The sequence below is a fragment of the Gavia stellata genome, chromosome 18 (assembly GCF_030936135.1).
Source record: "Gavia stellata isolate bGavSte3 chromosome 18, bGavSte3.hap2, whole genome shotgun sequence".
Classification (NCBI taxonomy): Eukaryota; Metazoa; Chordata; class Aves; order Gaviiformes; family Gaviidae; genus Gavia; species Gavia stellata.
The window spans coordinates 18,286,045-18,302,430 of NC_082611.1; the positions used below are offsets into that span (position 1 = coordinate 18,286,045).

Genomic DNA, 16,386 nt, shown 5'->3' on the forward strand with positions numbered 1-16,386 from the left:
AAAAAACAGTTCAATTCCATTGTCTTCTACGGAATCAAAGTGCAGTATGATTGGGGCTTTTTTTTTCCATTGCTTGAGGTTCACAGATACTTTCAAGGAGCAGCAGCTTGCTTGCATACATGCTGGCAATTACAGGAGGAAACATAACTCGCTTTGACAGCCGTCCATGCACATAGTTGTACCCTCAGTGCCTCTCATGTACGTTTCTAGAATTCAAGATAATCTTGTTGCAAGGATGAGAGAGCTCCTGTTGGTCTGAAAATTCTAATGATGTCACATTTGCCAAGTCTATATAAATAGCTGTAGAATAGTTACGTTTGGCTGCACGTCATAGACAAAAATACTGTTGCTGTGGGCTGGAATAATCTGCCATCCGATCCCAACTTTATCTGTAAAGAGAAACACGGGGAATCAGATTTCTGCTTAATAAAATGAAGAGCTAAAGTTGCATGCCAAGTTCCGTAAGAAGAGATCTTAGGCACGCTGTTAAAGCAAGCTACAGGCAAGTGCTTATGAGTATGTATTTTTAAAAATTGATAGTAATGCTTCTGCTGTGTGCTCAGCAGAACTTTGCGAATTAACTGATTGCTGTAGATCAGCTGTACAGCTAGTAGACTGCAAAAAGGCTTTTGAAGAGTATGTGAAGAAAAATCCAAAATCCCTCCCTCTTTTATTTAATCTCTAGTTGCTTTTTTAACCCTCAAAGAACAGTTAAGATAAAGGTTTTAGTTATCACTGTGACAGTGCAGCACAGCTCGTTTTCCTCCTTTAAGCTTAACCCTTTTTCAGTTTCCTGTCACCACCAGACTTGCAATTCATCTCAGCTTGGCACTCACAGATGTGAGTTGTGAGGGACAGGATGTAACAAAAAAGCTAAGTTCCAATCTCCTGATCAAATCCACATGGAAAGTTACTGCTCTAGGCAGACCTCTCTTAAATCCAGCTCTAGGATAAGAATCTTGCTATTGGACAGTACCCATCACCAAAAAATGCTCCTTTTCATCTTTGCTACGGCTCAAATAATGGGGAAAAAGGCCAAAACTATTGATACATTTGACAAAAGGCACCTACCCAGTTCAGCCTGGAAGAGCTGATACGTGTCCGGATTACGAACGGTGAAAGCAATGTAGACCTCAGGAGGTTTTCTATCCGCTCTGAATGTGGAGAGTTTTTGTAGCATACCAGTGAGGGCTAAAGTTATCTCTGGATCATACACCACATCTGCACAAAAAGGAAAACACTGAATATTTATTAAATAAATAAGCAAAAAGTAGAATGAGAACTACAAAAGAAAAAGATAAAATATCTACCTTACAGGAGAATAGGATTTTCTTACTGAGGGGTTAAAAAGTCCCAAGAAGAGATCTTAGAAAACAACTGTATTTTATGTGCTATGTCAAGTTGCCCTCATCTCTAATATCAGTCCAAAATCACTAAAAAAGTCAGTGCTCCTTTTTGTAAATGGATTATCAGATACTGTATTTAAGCCCATCTTAAGGGAGACAGCAAAAACATCGAGCATTGGTACTGTTATGACTGTCCTTAGCAGAACGAAACTGCGTTGTTCAAAATCCGTATTTTAGAGGCTGACTGCAGAAGATGCCATTTGAACTGCAGCAGTTTTCATCTTCAATAATTTCCTTGAGAGTAGAAGTAGCAATAAAAGGTAAAACTGACCACGAAGGGGTACAAAATGTCAGCCTTACTAATTAGCACTGTGATTCTGAAATGTGTCGGCCTTGTGTTCAGGACTGATCCTCAAGAGGTGGTTGTTCACTACACAGAAATGTCGAGGCCTGTGCATGTACCACTGACAGACGTTACCAGTTACTCTTGATGCAACGCAGTAAGCGTATGCAGTAACTACGAACAGCAAATAGTAGATATATTTATAAGTCGCCTTCGGTTTTGAATTGCCTTGCCTTTGTGAGTCCAGCTTGGGCTGGTTTGTGCATTCCCTGAACATGGTTGGCATTAGGTAACATACATACAATGACTTAATTTTGTAGAATTCGCATATTTAATGCATCACGTGATACCTTTGATGACAAAGGCAGTATATTTTGTCGTTTTTCACCTGAATTAATTTTTGCTTTACCAAGCCCCAAATTGGGGAGTAAAATCCTGTAGCTACAGCTAAGAAATTTTACTATTGCTAGATTTTCCATTATTACAATTTTTTTTATAAACTCCCTTGAGATTTATAGATAGGCAAGTTCCAAAAAAGGTGTTTTTTTAAAATATGTGTTATCCCTCAAAAGAATGCCAAGATTGCCAGTTACTGTTGATGAGGCTCTTAGGAGTGGCAGGTATATCATCTTCTGTTTCTGCATTAAAAAAAAAAATGCAGAAGGGAAAAATAATTTGCTTTTTGGCCTTATGTACACAAATACCTCTGCGTTGCTCTCGCTAACCTGCTTAATCCCGCGCGATAGCACACAGTCAGGCATCAGGAGAAGTGTAAAGCACCTGCTGCAACGATGACGTCGGGTTGAAGATCCAACAGTCGTTTTTCTGTTACTGAGCCCCAGTCAAGTTCTGCAACTCTTAGTTTTGGGTTTGGGGAATTTGTTGCCTCTGCCTTCTGGCCTCGGGGCTGCGTTTGGATATGACGAGTGGTTTCAGGCTCCAAGACGAAGCCATTCAAACGGATGTTTTCTGTCAGCTGTTTGAGAACACAGGGGTGGTAGTCGCTAAATATATATGCCTTGGGATCGCAGGTTTTACAGACTGCAATTCCAGTGAAGCCGATCCCGCTTCCTAATTCCAAGACTGTCCTGAAGGGTAATGGAATAAAATAAATTAGGACTCTTAAATTGAGTTAGGAAATCAAAATGCTCTAAGTAAAGGTAAAATCAGTTACAGATTATTTCAATCATTTTTGAGTAAACCATCTGTTTCAAATAACTGGGAGAGTTGGTAAACATTGAAGATGCAATTGTAAGCCTAAAAATTAATTACTTGAAATACTGCTTTTGCATACGGTACAAAGCATTCCCGCCGCTGCAGTGAGATACATTCCACCTTTTTGGGTTTTTTAGAAGTTTTTAGACTTGTGCAGCACCGTTGTCTCCAGCTAAACTGGTTGTCCGGTTCTTTTCACAGCCAGTGGAGAGAAACAGACACTTCAGCAGCAGGGTTCCTTTCCTTGTGAGGTCAGCATTTAAAATCAACTTTGCTGAATCTTTCCTCAGAAGTGCTTGTTCCTCTCGACTGCTTATAAACAAAGTCGAGACTATGAAATTAGATGTGCACACCTGCACGCTGATCATCTGCACTGGGGGGAGATGAATCCCATCACGGTGCGCACTAGTTAGTTAACGGCTAGACAGCGCGGGAGCTGAAATTTAACAGTCCACTTTACGGAGCATGTCTGACTGCACGGTGTAATGGTTTTGATCTTAAAACCCACCTTAAAATAACTACGAGGTCCTCTCCTGGATTAAAGTTTGACTGTTGCAGAACAGACGAGAACAGCAGTTAACCAGGAGCAAAAGGGTGTAGTCATTTCAGTTATTTGGGGGGTAAATATTGTATATTATTAAATTACAGTTGCGTGGCTCGCTCACAATATGAATGAAAACAGCGTGGCTTCTTTCCCCATCTTGCCGCCTATTCTGCTGTCGTTACCTGTTCCTGAAAACCGCCGAGTTCTCTATCGCCCATTCAGCCAGATGAAGAGCGGCATCCCATGTGACGAGCCCCGTGGTTCCTCCGGAGATAATCGCCACGCTCTCAGAAAGGGTAACACATTCTCCCGTGGGCTGGAGGATGCACGCAAGGAGAGAGAGACGGATCAGCACAGACAACGGATTTTACAGTTTACAATCAATATTAGCACCTGCAAAAAGGTAGGAAGCACATCGTGTTCCTGGGGAGTTACTTTTAAAGCCAGTTACTGCTTCGTTCAGATGATTAAAAGCGATTTGTAACAACGCAGCATTAGTCCTTACCAGTAAGTAGTTTTTGTAACAGCGAGTAGATTCTTCTTCATTTAAAATATCTGCCAGCGCATCGTACAGTTCATCCAGGGGTTCAGCTGCTGTGGATTCGTGCTGTGTGAAGGAGAACAGATTTGGGTATCGATTTGTTTGTCACGAAACAGAAAACATGCATTAAGAACCACTTTAATACATTATTGGCCATAATATTTATACTGCATGTTGTTTTTTGTTAATACAAACAATTCAGCTTGGCCCGTAATATAAAACTGGCAGATTTTCAAGGAAAAAAAAAAAAAAGAGTTTCAACCAAGGTGAAAAGTAAGCGCTACCTTTTTGATGAGTTCCGTTAGAAAGCATCTTCTGTACTTGGTGGAAGGAGGATATTTTACACACAGAGGGTGGAGAAGGGTCTAAAACAACAAAAGAACAACTGCAACTGAAACCAGTTCCCAAACGAGGATTTTATGAAGGGTGGTAAGGGGCCAGAGAAAGCCACGGGAGCCGTTAACTGGCTCTTGGTGTCAGGAAACACGCTGCCATTCAGTCTGTAGCTAAAAGCAGCGATGCTGAGCCAGAAAATGAGATTTGGTGGTTTCTGACCAGTTCGTTAGTTTACAGACCTGCGGCAGCAAACGCGTTTTACCCTTTTCAGAGAGTAAATAGCAAAACCGAGCGGAAAGAGAGTCCAGTTAGCTGCGTTTTGCTTTTCTCTTCCCTCTTTTTTGGTTTGCTGCCTTAGTTGCGATTTCCCGTCCACGTACGAAGTTTAAGCGCCGTAAGCGTTGACGCGTTCCCAGGGTGGCGAGGGTCTCCTCCTCCCCGGCCCTCGGAGCCGCGAGGAGCCGGGCCAGCTGGGCTGCCTCGCTCGCGGCAACAAGGCACAGCGGGGCTTAATTTTGACGCTAAGCACAGCTCAATAGCAGGAAGAGAAGGAAATCTGCTGTTCCGCTGGGCCCAAAGAAAAACCGCGATGTGAAGTCGCTTACCTTTACGGCCATGAGCAGCCACCAGCGATCGCTCTGGTCGCGCCAGGCGGCATTGGGCCTTGGCGGCACCGGGCCCCGCCGCAACGCCGCCTCATCCCACCTTACCTTCTGCAGAATATCCACGAGTAGGGAGGAATCCGGCGCAGTCCGCAGGTTCTGTTCCAGTTCCTAAAACAAAAGAGGGAAGGTTCTGTTCCAGTTCCTAAAACAGAAGGGGGAAAGCTGAGGCCTTCCCCCTCCCCTCAGCCGCCACCCCCCCACCGTACCGGCCAGGGGAAGGAGCGCAGCTGCCGGGCCGCCAGGAAGCGGCGCTGGAAGCGGAGCCCCAGCTCCGCCTCGGCCATGGCCCCCGGTAGGCCGCGCGTCCCCGGCCTCGCCTGACCGCCGCCCCGGGGCGGGGCCGCAGAGGAGGAGCCGTTAAGAAAGAGGGGCCCTCCCGCCTGAACAGGGGCTCGAACCCTGGACCCTCAGATTAAAAGTCTGATGCTCTCCCGGCTGAGCTATCCAGGCCCGCAGGCGGCGCCACCCGGCCCATATCACGCGCCCGCCGGGCTCTGCCTGCCCCCTCCCCATCCCCGCGCACCTTGATGACGTATAACTGTGCGCCATGAGGACGTCAGCGCCGCGCGCCGCGGCGAAGGACACGGCGCCCGCCCGCCGCGCAGAGCCGGGCCAGGCCGCAGCGGGGCCGGGGCTGAGGTCGGGGCCGAGGGCGCCATGAGCGGCTACAGCGAGGACGAGAAGCTGCGGCTGCAGCAGCTGCGCGCCCTGCGGCGCCGCTGGCTGCGGGACCAGGAGCTGAGCGAGCGGGAGCCCGTCCTGCCGCCGCGGCGGCTCGGGCCGGTGGCCGCCTTCTGGGAGCGCTTCCTGCAGCCCGGGGGGCTCTGGCGGCACCAGGTGAGCGGGGGACGGGGCGCGGGCCTGGCCCCGCCGGGCCGGCCTCCCCCCCCCCCCCCCCCCCGGCCTGACGCGCGTCCTTGTGCCCCGCAGGTGTTCAAGGCCTACCAGACCGGCGGCTTCATCCTGACGCGGGTCCTGGTCCCGGCCTGGATCATCCTCTACTACCTGAAGTACCACGTCATGGTGCGTGCGGCCTCTGAAGGACACGTGAGGAAGGGGGTTAAGGGGCAAGCGGGGGAAATCCGGGTTAAATCCGGGTTAAACCCGGGTTAAACCCCGGCAGAAGCTCTGTCGTAGGGAGGGGGGCTGATGGAGCGAGCAGTCGCAGAAGGGGCTGTCTGAATGCACCGGTTAAGTGTCTGCTGCAGGTTAAGGCGACTTCCCGTGGTCTGTTCACTGCTTGGTTTTCCTTGCTTGGGTGGCACAAACATATTTTTTTGGTGATCTTTTACGCTGGGGTCCAGCTTTGACTGTGCCGCCTCCTGTGAGCTGGAAAGCTGGGTCTTAATTGTTGCTTTCCTGGAGGAGCGGTGATCTGGGGATAACCAGACTGCAGCTGCTGGGGCGGGGAAGGAGAGTGGCCAACGCACCGAAAGATGGGACAGACCTCCCGCTTCTACAGTCTTGTCTTGCTTGGGAGGTGTAGTTTGATTAGCCTCGGGTTTTTCTTTAACGAGCAGATTGTACCTGGCCTAACGAGCCTTGTACTCGGTAGAGCTTGTGTTTTAGAAGGGTTGTTTTCCCCATTTTGGAAATCCTTTGTACTTCATCTGGGTAATGCTCCTTTTTCTTTACCCCTTCCCTCTCTTCTCCCCCTTCACTTTCAGAAAAACCCGCACGGTGTTGTTATGTCAAATCCACGGATATTCCCAGTAAGTCTATTAATACTTGTTTTATCTTTTAGCTTGGTAAAACAGGCAGAAAAGGGGTGACTTGGGGAGAAGCACAAGTTTGTGCAGTAGCCGTGCGGGGAGAATTTCTAGAAGGATGAGCTTGATGCTGTGGGCAGGCTGCCCTGGAGCAGCAGTTACAGTATTTTTGGGCAGTTTTCATCTTGTCCTCGGGGCAGACCCTGTTTCAGTAGTACCTCCCTCTGTAGCGGCAAACTTTCGAGTGCCTGGCCGACAGCATCGCCCATCCTGGGTGGAAAATGCCTTCCCTTGTGGGAATGCAAGCGTTAGTCACCGCGCAGTAACGGCGTCTTTGTGAAGGGGTTTGGGTGTTTAAAGCCTCTGTGGAAGCATGATTGTTAACGCATGGAACGACGCAGGAGCGGTTCTGCTTCTCACTGGCAGGAGCAGCGATTGTCAGGAGTTGGGAGGGGTTTGGCGCTGAGCGTGTCGGTTCTGGCCGCACAGCCTTGGTCCCAGGCGTCCCTGAAGGTCCCCCACACTCAGGTGTCCCCAGAGAGAGGGAGTCAGGCCACCCCCAGCGTGGGCTTTGGTTTACAAAGTGGAGAGTGGCAGATGGTTTGGTCTTTACCCGGTTTTCAGACTGCTCTGAGCTGTTACTCGTCGCTTGGCGTAGCAAATCGGTGGACAAAAGTTCTCATCTCAGTTTAGCTTTGCTATTTCTGCCAGTTGCACAGTTTTTCACATAACTCCTGCCTAATTGTGCTTTATCTGAAATAAAATACTGAGAAGTTCCATCCCGAACAACCACATAGCAACATACCGAAGATCAAGCTGTGGGCCTCTGACTTCAGCCTAATTACTGACTCGATTTAGGTCAGCTCAGCAGGCCAAGACAGTGCCCAAAACTGTAACAAATAGCCACTGGGCATCGGATTGATCTTTGAGGGATTACGTAGTTCTTCGTGGGCTACAGGCTGTGGGTTTGGAGACTCACTTAAAGCTGTGCTGTGTTGAAGGTGGTTATGCAGTGCTGTAAGTCCAATATACATTTTTAAAACAATATGGTCTCGAAACGTTTGGCTGCTGTTCTGTAGCTGAAAAGAAAGGGGTAAAGCAAGTACAGACTTCAGATAATTTGGCTGTGATGTTATTTCAGCATCCTGGGAAATGTTGAGTGATCTGAGTAAGTCGTAGTAAGATTTTTATTTTATTTTTTGGTCTGGAAGCGGGGACAGCTACAGCTGAATTGAAGGACTGTGCTGTGCGAAGGGAGAGACTGGGTGTAGGAGGAAATGCTCACCATCCTCTCTCATTCCATCAGGGGGACAGAATTTTAGAGACGGGAGAAATTATTCCACCCCTGAAAGAAGAACCCGGTGAGCACCACTGATGGCTAAAAGCTGATTTCCTCCTTCGGTGAACAAGGCGAGAACTGCAGCTGCTTTATCTCCTCTATAAAAGAGTCTTTATTCTGCATCGCCTCAGCTTTTCTCTCATTTACTTTCTCCTTAGTCCAGTTTGTTCCAGTTGCTACTCGTACGGGAGTTTCTTTTGCCTTCGTTGAGCGTTATTGCTAAGTCCTGCTGATCTCCGACCCCCCCCTTCCTCAGCTTTTCATCTGACCTGACAAGATCTGGCAGCAGGGTGATGTGGGCCTTACGGTAACAGGAGAGGTGCTGCAGGTCCCAGGGGACTGTGGAATAGTCTGCTCAAAGGAGGGGTGTCACGGCGAGCTCCTGCGTGCGCACACACAGCGGCTGTCCTCTTCCAGTCCAGCAAGCCCTTTTCTACCAACCAGTTCTGAGAGAGACTTCCAGTGAAAATTAAGCTTCCACCTATGTCACCCCACTTCTCTCCCAAGAAAGGGTAGCAGAAGTGGCACTGCTGCCAAAAATTCTTTACCTGTTAGCACTTCCTTCTCTGTCTTCAGCCCTTTCTGAGTTGGAGTCTTCCTGCCCTCACTGGCCCCACGTACCCGGGGTAATTTGTGCTGGGGAAGACTGGCCCCGAATCGAATGCTAAATCTCCAAGTATTTTGGTGGCTACTTTGGGGACAGAAATGACTAAACCAGCAATCCAAAGGGTAACCTGAGGCACATAAGGGGAGGGACTGGGACAGAAGCCCCTCACGGAACCTTCCGTGACCAGTATAGCCAGTGTTTGTGAGGTCAAGGGGACAGGCAGGAGCCCCTCCGCTGTCCCTGGGGGCAGCCAGACCTCTCGTAAGCCCTCCAGTACAGACTCGCACCAACAGGGCCATGGCCAACGCAGGGGTGAAAACCCTCCTGCAGTCGAAGGAGATCAGGGAGGCCCTGGACCCCATGTCTGGCACCCATGCTCAGCACGCAGCCCCCAGGCCCTTGCTGGGCCCGGGTGCCCCCCAGGCCTTCGCCAAGCCCGTGGCCGTCTCTTTCGTCGGGTAAAAGGCAGCTCAGGGTGGGATGGCAACTGGGGAAGAAAGCAGAGGGGCAGCTGTGGGCTGTGAGAGAGCAGTAGGATCCTAGGGAGGCTCTGGGAGGGGGGCACTGGGGAAGCTCGAGGGGCTCTGGTGGGGCTAGAGAGTCAGCAGGGGCTGTTGGGGGGCACTGGGGAAGGTAGAGAGTCAAGGGGGAGATTGGGGAGTTAATGGGGGCTATTGAGGGTTATCAGTGACAACAGGGTGGCAGTGGGGCTAGTAGAGGGGTTGTGGCAGCCGCAGCGGGGCTGAGACCTGTGCTTCCTTCCCACGGCCATGGGCGTCGCTGCCCCATGGCCGTGCGGGTCCCTGTCACTACCTCTGCCCCACGGTGTGTCAGTCCCCCCAGCACGGAGTTCCCCGGGAGCACTCCTCTCCCAAACTGCTGCAGCCTGAAGCGAACCTTCGCCTGCACCAACTTGCTGCTGCTCAGCCTGGCCGACCCCGATGACGCCGCGGACAGGGGGGCTTCCCCTGGCCCCCGCCTGCACACGCCGTGCCCCCAGGACAGCACCCAGCCCACCGCCCTGCCGGTGAGTGACCGCTGGGGGTCCCCCACCTCCCTGGGGTCCCCTGACACCCCCACCCCACTAATGAGGGGCTGGTTGGGGTGCCCCACATCTCCAGGGTCCCCCTGCGCGCTGTAAGCCTTGTGAGGGGCTGGGGACCCCGACGTCTCCTTAGGACACCCCCAGACCTGTGCGGATGCCTGATACCCTCAGGGCTCCCAGATTCCCCCAAGGAAGCCCTGACACCTTTCCCCCTTTAGTGAGAGACCCCCCAGGTCTACAGGGTAGTACCCCCAGAGTCCCACGGACATCCCCACAGCTCTAGCACCCCTAGAGCCACCCCCGATCCCCCACGTCCCTAGGCTGTGGGGCCCAGGCGGCTGTTCTAGGCCACAGACTCAGTCCCAAGTCTCAAGGACTGGTGTGGGTCAGCTTGGGGCTCCGGGTTCAGCCTGGGCATTTTGGAACAGATAACCCTCCCTGGGTAGTGGGAATGGATCTCTCTTCCCTCGATCAGGGAGGGGTTTGACTGTCACAACCCCACCAAAAAAGACAATACAGGACACGGAATGTGTCCCGGCACGGTTACAGCAGGAGCAGTCATCACCACCGCCTCGCCTGTCCCACTGAAGAAGACGGCACTCGGCAAGCAGGAGGACCACCCGCCCGTTGTAAGACCCCGTACTGCTGACAGGGTGCTGGACCTGTGCCATGAACGTGCCTCTCCACAAATACAGTGTGGCTCCTCCCTTGGGTCCTCTCGGCCTCAGTTATACCTCTCAAATTCTTTTGAGTCGTGTTTCTCTTTTGCACTAAACGTGGGTGATGCGTTATCTTGACAATGAAATCAAAACTCTTCTGGGTTTGTATGATATTGTTCCCTTAAGTGTCCTCTGTGTTACACACACACATGCACCATACGCATACATACGCACAGGAGTAAGGGGAGTAGACACAGGTACATCTGCATAACTTCCTTTTGAGATCCCCACTGGCTAAAAAAATATTGGAACCACATAGATACACATGTATATATTATATATTTAGTCCAGAGTTACATTTCTTTGCACTTGTTGCAAAAAGCCTGCCATTATAACAGCTCAAGGGCGCATGGAGGAAGACCTCCTCCCAAATAGATGCTCTGGGCCACAACTTTCTGCCCAGCTCTTTGGAGAGCCATCAGGACCTCCTTCCTTCTCAGGCTGCAAACAAGAGGGTTGAGGGCAAGTACCAGAGAAGAGCTGCTTGCCAGTCCCAAGCCAGGGTAAGCGGGAGGCTGAGCAGGAGATAAATGCTCATTAACAGCTTGATGTCTTGGGAAACAAGGACTGGAAGATCCTCGAGTGGTTGAACGTGTTAGCCCTTCCTCTCTCACCCGATGCGCCTCAAGCAGGAGCTGCTGGTTCCAGTGCTGGCTGCGAGAACTCGGCCAAGCAGCCTCCCTGTGCATTCCCCAGTCCTCGTCAGCGCTCGGCATGCCGTCCTTCCTGCTTGGCTGGCTGGGTCGGCTCCAGGTCAGCTCCCAATTTCTCCCACCCTACAGGGTATCCCTTTGTGTACCAGCTCATGGTCTGTGCCCGGCAAGCTCTTTTACCGGAGGAGGAGACACTGAGGGTGTGGAGCCATCTCATCAGCGCCTGTGTCTATGCTGACGTATAGTAGAAGCCGTGAGGATTCATACGGCGTTTGCTTGTTGGATCTCAACTGTGCGAGTCCATGGGGCCGGCGAGGCTGCAGGCCGGGGCGCTGGGAGAACCGGCTGATGCTTTGGCAGAGCTGCTCTCTGTCAGCTTGAAAAAGTCGTGGCGACTGGGGGAGAGCAGTCGCAACTGGGGGAAAGCAAGTTTTGCGCCATCGTCAGAAAAGGCGTAGGATGACGCGGGTGGCCACAGGCCAGCCAGCTTCGCTCCAGTCCCCAGGAAGAAATATGGGATGAGTCCTTTTAGAAGGCAAGGCGGTGGAGGAGAAGATGGGGAACAGTCAGCGTGGAGCTATAGCACCTGAAAACGGTGATTGCTTTCTGTGATAAGATGACGAAGTTTGATCAGGGCAGAGCAGTGGATGACATTTACCTTGCCTTCGGCGAGGCTTTCAGTGCTACTAAAGCATTCGTTTCCAGGAATGCAGTTCACTGAAATATTGATGCCTCAGCTGCGTTGGCCGAATGTTTGATTCTCTTTATAATCAATGACAGAAATAGGAACTTATCTGGAATAACTGGAACCCTTCGTCTTTCTCCATTGCTCAGAGATGAAGACGTGATGGCCAATTTACATGCCTCAGTTTATACCTCTAAAATTAGGTGATGTGAATCCCAGTTCATGCGACTTCCCACCAGAACACGCTGGCATTCACCCGCTACTTGAAATTGCTTTGTAACTGGGCAAAGTTAGTTTTATATGTTTATTCTCCAAATACAGAGGGCCAAGCTGATAATGCAATTTCAGCCAGGAACTCCCCCGTCACGCCGGAAGAGCTGGATGTCAGCAGCTGGGTTTTTTGCGCGTTGTAGATCCGATGTTGAAACCCACACCGAGTATGCAGCGACTCCACCGCTCCTCTCTTCCCTCGGTACTCTGCAGTCATACTTCTCATGTCTCAATTAATAATCATATGCATAACAAAAGGGGCTTAATTCAATTGCCCACACACAAGCGTGCAGAGACATTTTAGGCGCTTTGAGGATCCTCCCTCGTCTCCCAACGGCTGTTCAGTAAGGTTGAAGATGTCAAGGTTGAAGACACCCAATAGGTCTTGTGCGACGTGTGGCAGACTTGGGTGAACATCTCGGACACCCCAGGGTACCTCCCGTGGCACCAGATGCCAATGTGCAGACACTGAATGCTGTCCAAACATGTCACTGTGAGCTGAGCGCCCAAGCTCCCGGTGCAGCTACCGCTTAGTAGTTTAGATGGCGATAGGTCTTACTCAAAATAGCCACAGTGGTGTAGCCAGTGGTTTCTTTCTAAGCCCAACTTCACCCTTTCCCCAGGGGATCCCGACAGGTTTTGCCCTACAATGGGCAGGGGAGCCCCGCCAGCCGTTTTGGGGTGCTGACCCCGCAGGGCCGTGTGCCGCGATACCGTCCCTGTGCTCTCCTGGGGCGCAGGCTGGGCGCTGGGGGAGCACCGAGCCCTGCGATTTCCCCAGCGCAGGAAACCCACCTGTGAGCGAGGGCAATGGGGACTGCTCTTCCCCTGGTCCACCCCTGAAAAGCAAAGGGAGAGCTGCTTCTGCAGCCCCTAGGAAAGACTTGTCTATGAATAAATGCATCGATACGACTAGCAGTTACATCTTCCAGAGAGAAGAACGGAAGCAAAAGCTATCCACTTGGCTTTTGGTCCCTGCATCGTCTTTACAGAAGACTGACAGGTCTCCCAAACGTGTTGCCATCGCACAGAAAGCCGTGGGTCGCCTTTGGGGAGGGTCCAACAGCCTAAAGATAACATTTCCCCTATGAAGCAGCTGTCCTTTTTCATTTAGCAACCATTAATTCCCCCTCCGAGCACGGTGGCATGAACAACGCTGCTTTTGCTGGAACGGTGACGTTTTATTTCACATCTGTGTGTGCCGGACCAGCTCGTCCAATTCAGGTCTGGGATCCCCCACCCCATTTTCACTGGTGACTCCGGGAGGGGAGCGTCCCTGCACCCCGAGCTCAGCAGGTGCTGCACGAACTGCTCCCGCTTCTCATCTCAGTGGGGCGGGAGGGTTTGAAGCTGCTTCTTAAACAGGCGAGTCTGGCAGGGGGGCAGGGTTGGGACATCCGTGAGCTCAAAGTGGGGGGATTGAGATTTGAAGCTGGACGGAAGAGTGGGCCCTACCCGTACCTACCTGGCAGCGCACCGGCGTCGCAGCACCGGCGTCGCAGCACCAGTGTCGCAGCACCGGCGTCGCAGCACCGGCGTCGCAGCACCGGCGTCGCAGCACCGGCGTCGCAGCACCGGCGGGCTGCGGTTCACGGGGGAGAGCTTTTGGGAGGGCCGCCGAGGCTCCCGCCGCTCCGCACCCATGCTCTCCACCTCCCCGCCCGCACGGCTCCTCGTGAATCCGAAGCCGAAGCGCGGCCGCACGTCGCCTGGAGGGCTGAGGCAACTCGGCGCCGGTTCCAGGTTCGCTTCGTGTGCCGCCAGGTCATGAAGAGCCGTAATTAGGCAGGGCTCAGCGGCCCCTGCCAAGGCGGCTGGGCTGGCGGTGGGGTGGGAAGGCCGGGAAGCCTGGCTTTGCTCAGCCCCGGGCTTCTGATCCCTGTGCCGGGAACGGTCGAGCCCGAATCCTCCATCTCCCAACTCCGGTGTCTTCCCGGGGGTGCGTGGGGACCGTTCGCCCCACGGCACCGGGACACGCTCAGGGGCTCACGTAGCCTCAGAGGAAAAGGCGTTCTCTCTCTGAGAGCGCAGGACCGTGCACCCTGCCTTCCCTACTCGAGGCCCCCAGCGACTGGAGGCCCGGGGCCCGCCCGGGGCCCGCCGGCCTCGGGCCGGGCCCGGCCTCGACGCCCCCCGCGCCCCGCCGGAGCCTCCGGGAGGAGCGCCGCCCTCGGTACGGACCCCCGGCCAGGGGCGGCGCTCTCCCCCCAGCGGCCGCAAAGCACCCTGGGAGTTGTAGTCCTCGCCCTCAACGCAGGGCCCCCCGCTACCGGCCGCGCCTCGTCGCTTCCCTGCCCCGCTCCCGCCGGCCCCTCGCCCGCCGGGGGACCCCGCCGGCCGCGCCCCGGCCCCGAACCACCGCTCCCGGCGCGCCCCGCTGGGCCACCGCCTTCCGCTTCCTCCGCGCGGCGCCCCTCGGGGCTTGTAGTCCCCCCGCGCTATTCACGACGGCCTCTGCGCTGTTTCCGCGCCGTAGCGCCCGGAGGCCGGGATGGGGCGCTACGCCACGGCGGCGGCGTAAGGGCGGGCTCGGGGACTCCGGGGCAGGCCGGGCCGGCGGCGGAGCGGGAGGAAGGCGCCGGCGGAGCGGCCGGGCGCCGCGGCGGGCGGGAGGGGGTGGAAGTTGCTGTGCCCGGGGGGAAAGTGCGGAGCCGCGGGGGGCCGCGAGCAGCAGCGCGGCCGCCTCCATCCCCAGGTAAGCGGCGGCGGGGGCCTCTGGGAGCGCGGGGGAGGCGGGGACGGGCCGCCCGGGGCCTCCCGCCGCAGCCCCGCGGGCCGCGGCTCCCACCAACGTCGCCGGGTTGGCTCTCTCCCGGCCGGAGCCTCCGGCTGGGCCCCGGCCTCCCCCGGGCCGCCCCGCACTACCTGTTGCCGGTGGGCCCGAGCCCGGCTGGCCCGGGGGGGGCGGCGGGAGCCGGGCCTGGAGGCCGGGGAGGGGGGGCCGGGGTCGGGGTCCCGCTGCTGGGGCAAGGCGGGGAGCCGGGAATCCCGCCCGGGAATCCCGCCTCGGGGGTCTGCGGCTGTTGGGGGGGCCTTCCCCGGGGGTTTGTGAGGTGACCTGAGGGTTGCGGCTGCCCTCCTCGTACCTCAGCCCGGCCGCACGCCCCGGCGGGGCTTTAACGAACTTGAGAGTCGTGCAGCAGCCGTGGGGAGACGGCGGAGGCTTCACAGATCCCCGCGCTGCAGTGTCTTACCCGCCTGCTCCGAGCCCTTGCAGTGCGCTCTGGTCTCGGTACAGGGAGATCGAACCTCCCGGTTCTCCTCTCGGGCAGGTAAGCCTCTCTTATGGCCGTTAACCGGCACGCTACTGCTGAGTGCCGGCTCCGGGGCTGGACCGTGGCAGAGCCCGCGAGAGAACCGCAGACGCCTGTCCTTCAGGTCTGCACTCTAACCTCCAGGTTAGAAACCCATCAGCTGGGGGCTAAGCAGGGTTTTGCGCAGAGTTTCGGAAGCGTTTGCGAGTTTGTCCTTTAGAATCGGTTGGCTGGCTCGTATGCTTGGGTCTTTGAAGCATCCTAAGGCTGCTCAGGGCCCAGTGCTTCATCAGGACCCCTGGATTTTACTGCACGTCAGCTCAACTGCAGTTGTAAGCATGTCAGCCTCCCGATCCTGGATGCAGAAGTCTGTTACAGTGGATGGAAGAGGCTCTGTACGCTGGCTAGCCTCTCCGTTTTCCGAGCAGCTCTCCTCTCCCCTCCCTGCGCCTGCTTCTGGGGTACGTCCTTTCCCTTCCAAGCATCAAGAAACCAATGTTTTGGGATGGTTGTCCGGTGAACTATTGGGGGAGATCGAATAATGTGCATGTTGTGTTTGAAATGTCATGTTATTTCCTCCAAGCGTTTTTTCAGATCGAAATCTCAGCTGGCGCTCAGCGCTCCGTAGGCCTTCAGGCCCGGGATGCAGATGGGTGGTTTTTCATGGTCGGACAGAAGGTTATCGGAGAAGTGCTTACTGTACATGGCCTGGGGCGTTCGTGCGCGGGCAGTGGTGCGCTGCTGCGGGTCGGTCAGGAGGTACTGGATACCAGGAGACTGGTTTAGAGGGAGCCGAGGTGGAGATGAGCGGTGCAGATCACAGCCGCTGGCTGATGGAGATAGGCTGCAGATCCCAGACTGTAGCCTTTGTCGATCTGAACGCAGAGATCTTGCCATACTTTGCACATTGTCACCTGGGACTCGTCGGGACTTATGCTTCAGGGGCTGTACTCTGTGTGAGCTGTCACCTTTTCTAAACTGGAGCAGACCTGTGGTGGGAGAGCGGCCGAGTGGCAGACCGGCCTCCTGCAACGCTGCGAGTCCGCTGCTGGTTTTTGCCTGGCCGTTTCTTGAGACCCGCTGCCGAACAGACTGGCTTGTGTCTCTGAGTGAAC

At 54.3% G+C, this 16,386-nt stretch overlaps 2 protein-coding genes and 1 non-coding gene across 5 annotated transcripts; 1 reads left to right on the top strand and 2 right to left on the bottom strand.

Annotated features, from left to right (window-relative positions):
* EEF2KMT (eukaryotic elongation factor 2 lysine methyltransferase) lies at positions 1-5,274 on the bottom strand. The gene is made up of 8 exons (XM_059826614.1): positions 5,197-5,274; positions 5,036-5,098; positions 4,274-4,354; positions 3,954-4,055; positions 3,631-3,764; positions 2,470-2,777; positions 1,072-1,221; positions 1-389 (listed from the first exon to the last, which is right to left on the bottom strand). Exons 1-8 carry the CDS (start codon positions 5,272-5,274, stop codon positions 289-291), a joined length of 1,017 nt encoding a protein of 338 aa, XP_059682597.1. The 3' UTR covers positions 1-288.
* Positions 5,275-5,367: 93 nt separating this feature from the next.
* Positions 5,368-5,440, bottom strand: TRNAK-UUU (transfer RNA lysine (anticodon UUU)). Its single transcript has one exon. It is a non-coding gene; the product is annotated as a tRNA-Lys (tRNA).
* A 182-nt stretch (positions 5,441-5,622) lies between these two features.
* On the top strand, positions 5,623-8,158 carry NDUFB6 (NADH:ubiquinone oxidoreductase subunit B6). Of its 3 annotated transcripts, XM_059826495.1 has the most exons (4): positions 5,623-5,827; positions 5,921-6,013; positions 6,658-6,702; positions 8,006-8,158. In XM_059826495.1, the coding sequence occupies exons 1-4, from the start codon at positions 5,648-5,650 to the stop codon at positions 8,072-8,074; spliced, it is 387 nt and encodes a 128-aa protein (XP_059682478.1). In that variant the 5' UTR covers positions 5,623-5,647; the 3' UTR covers positions 8,075-8,158. The 3 variants fall into 3 exon arrangements, with proteins under 3 accessions (XP_059682478.1, XP_059682479.1, XP_059682480.1); XM_059826496.1 differs by lacking the exon at positions 6,658-6,702; XM_059826497.1 differs by lacking the exon at positions 5,921-6,013.
* The last annotated feature ends 8,228 nt before the right edge of the window (positions 8,159-16,386 follow it).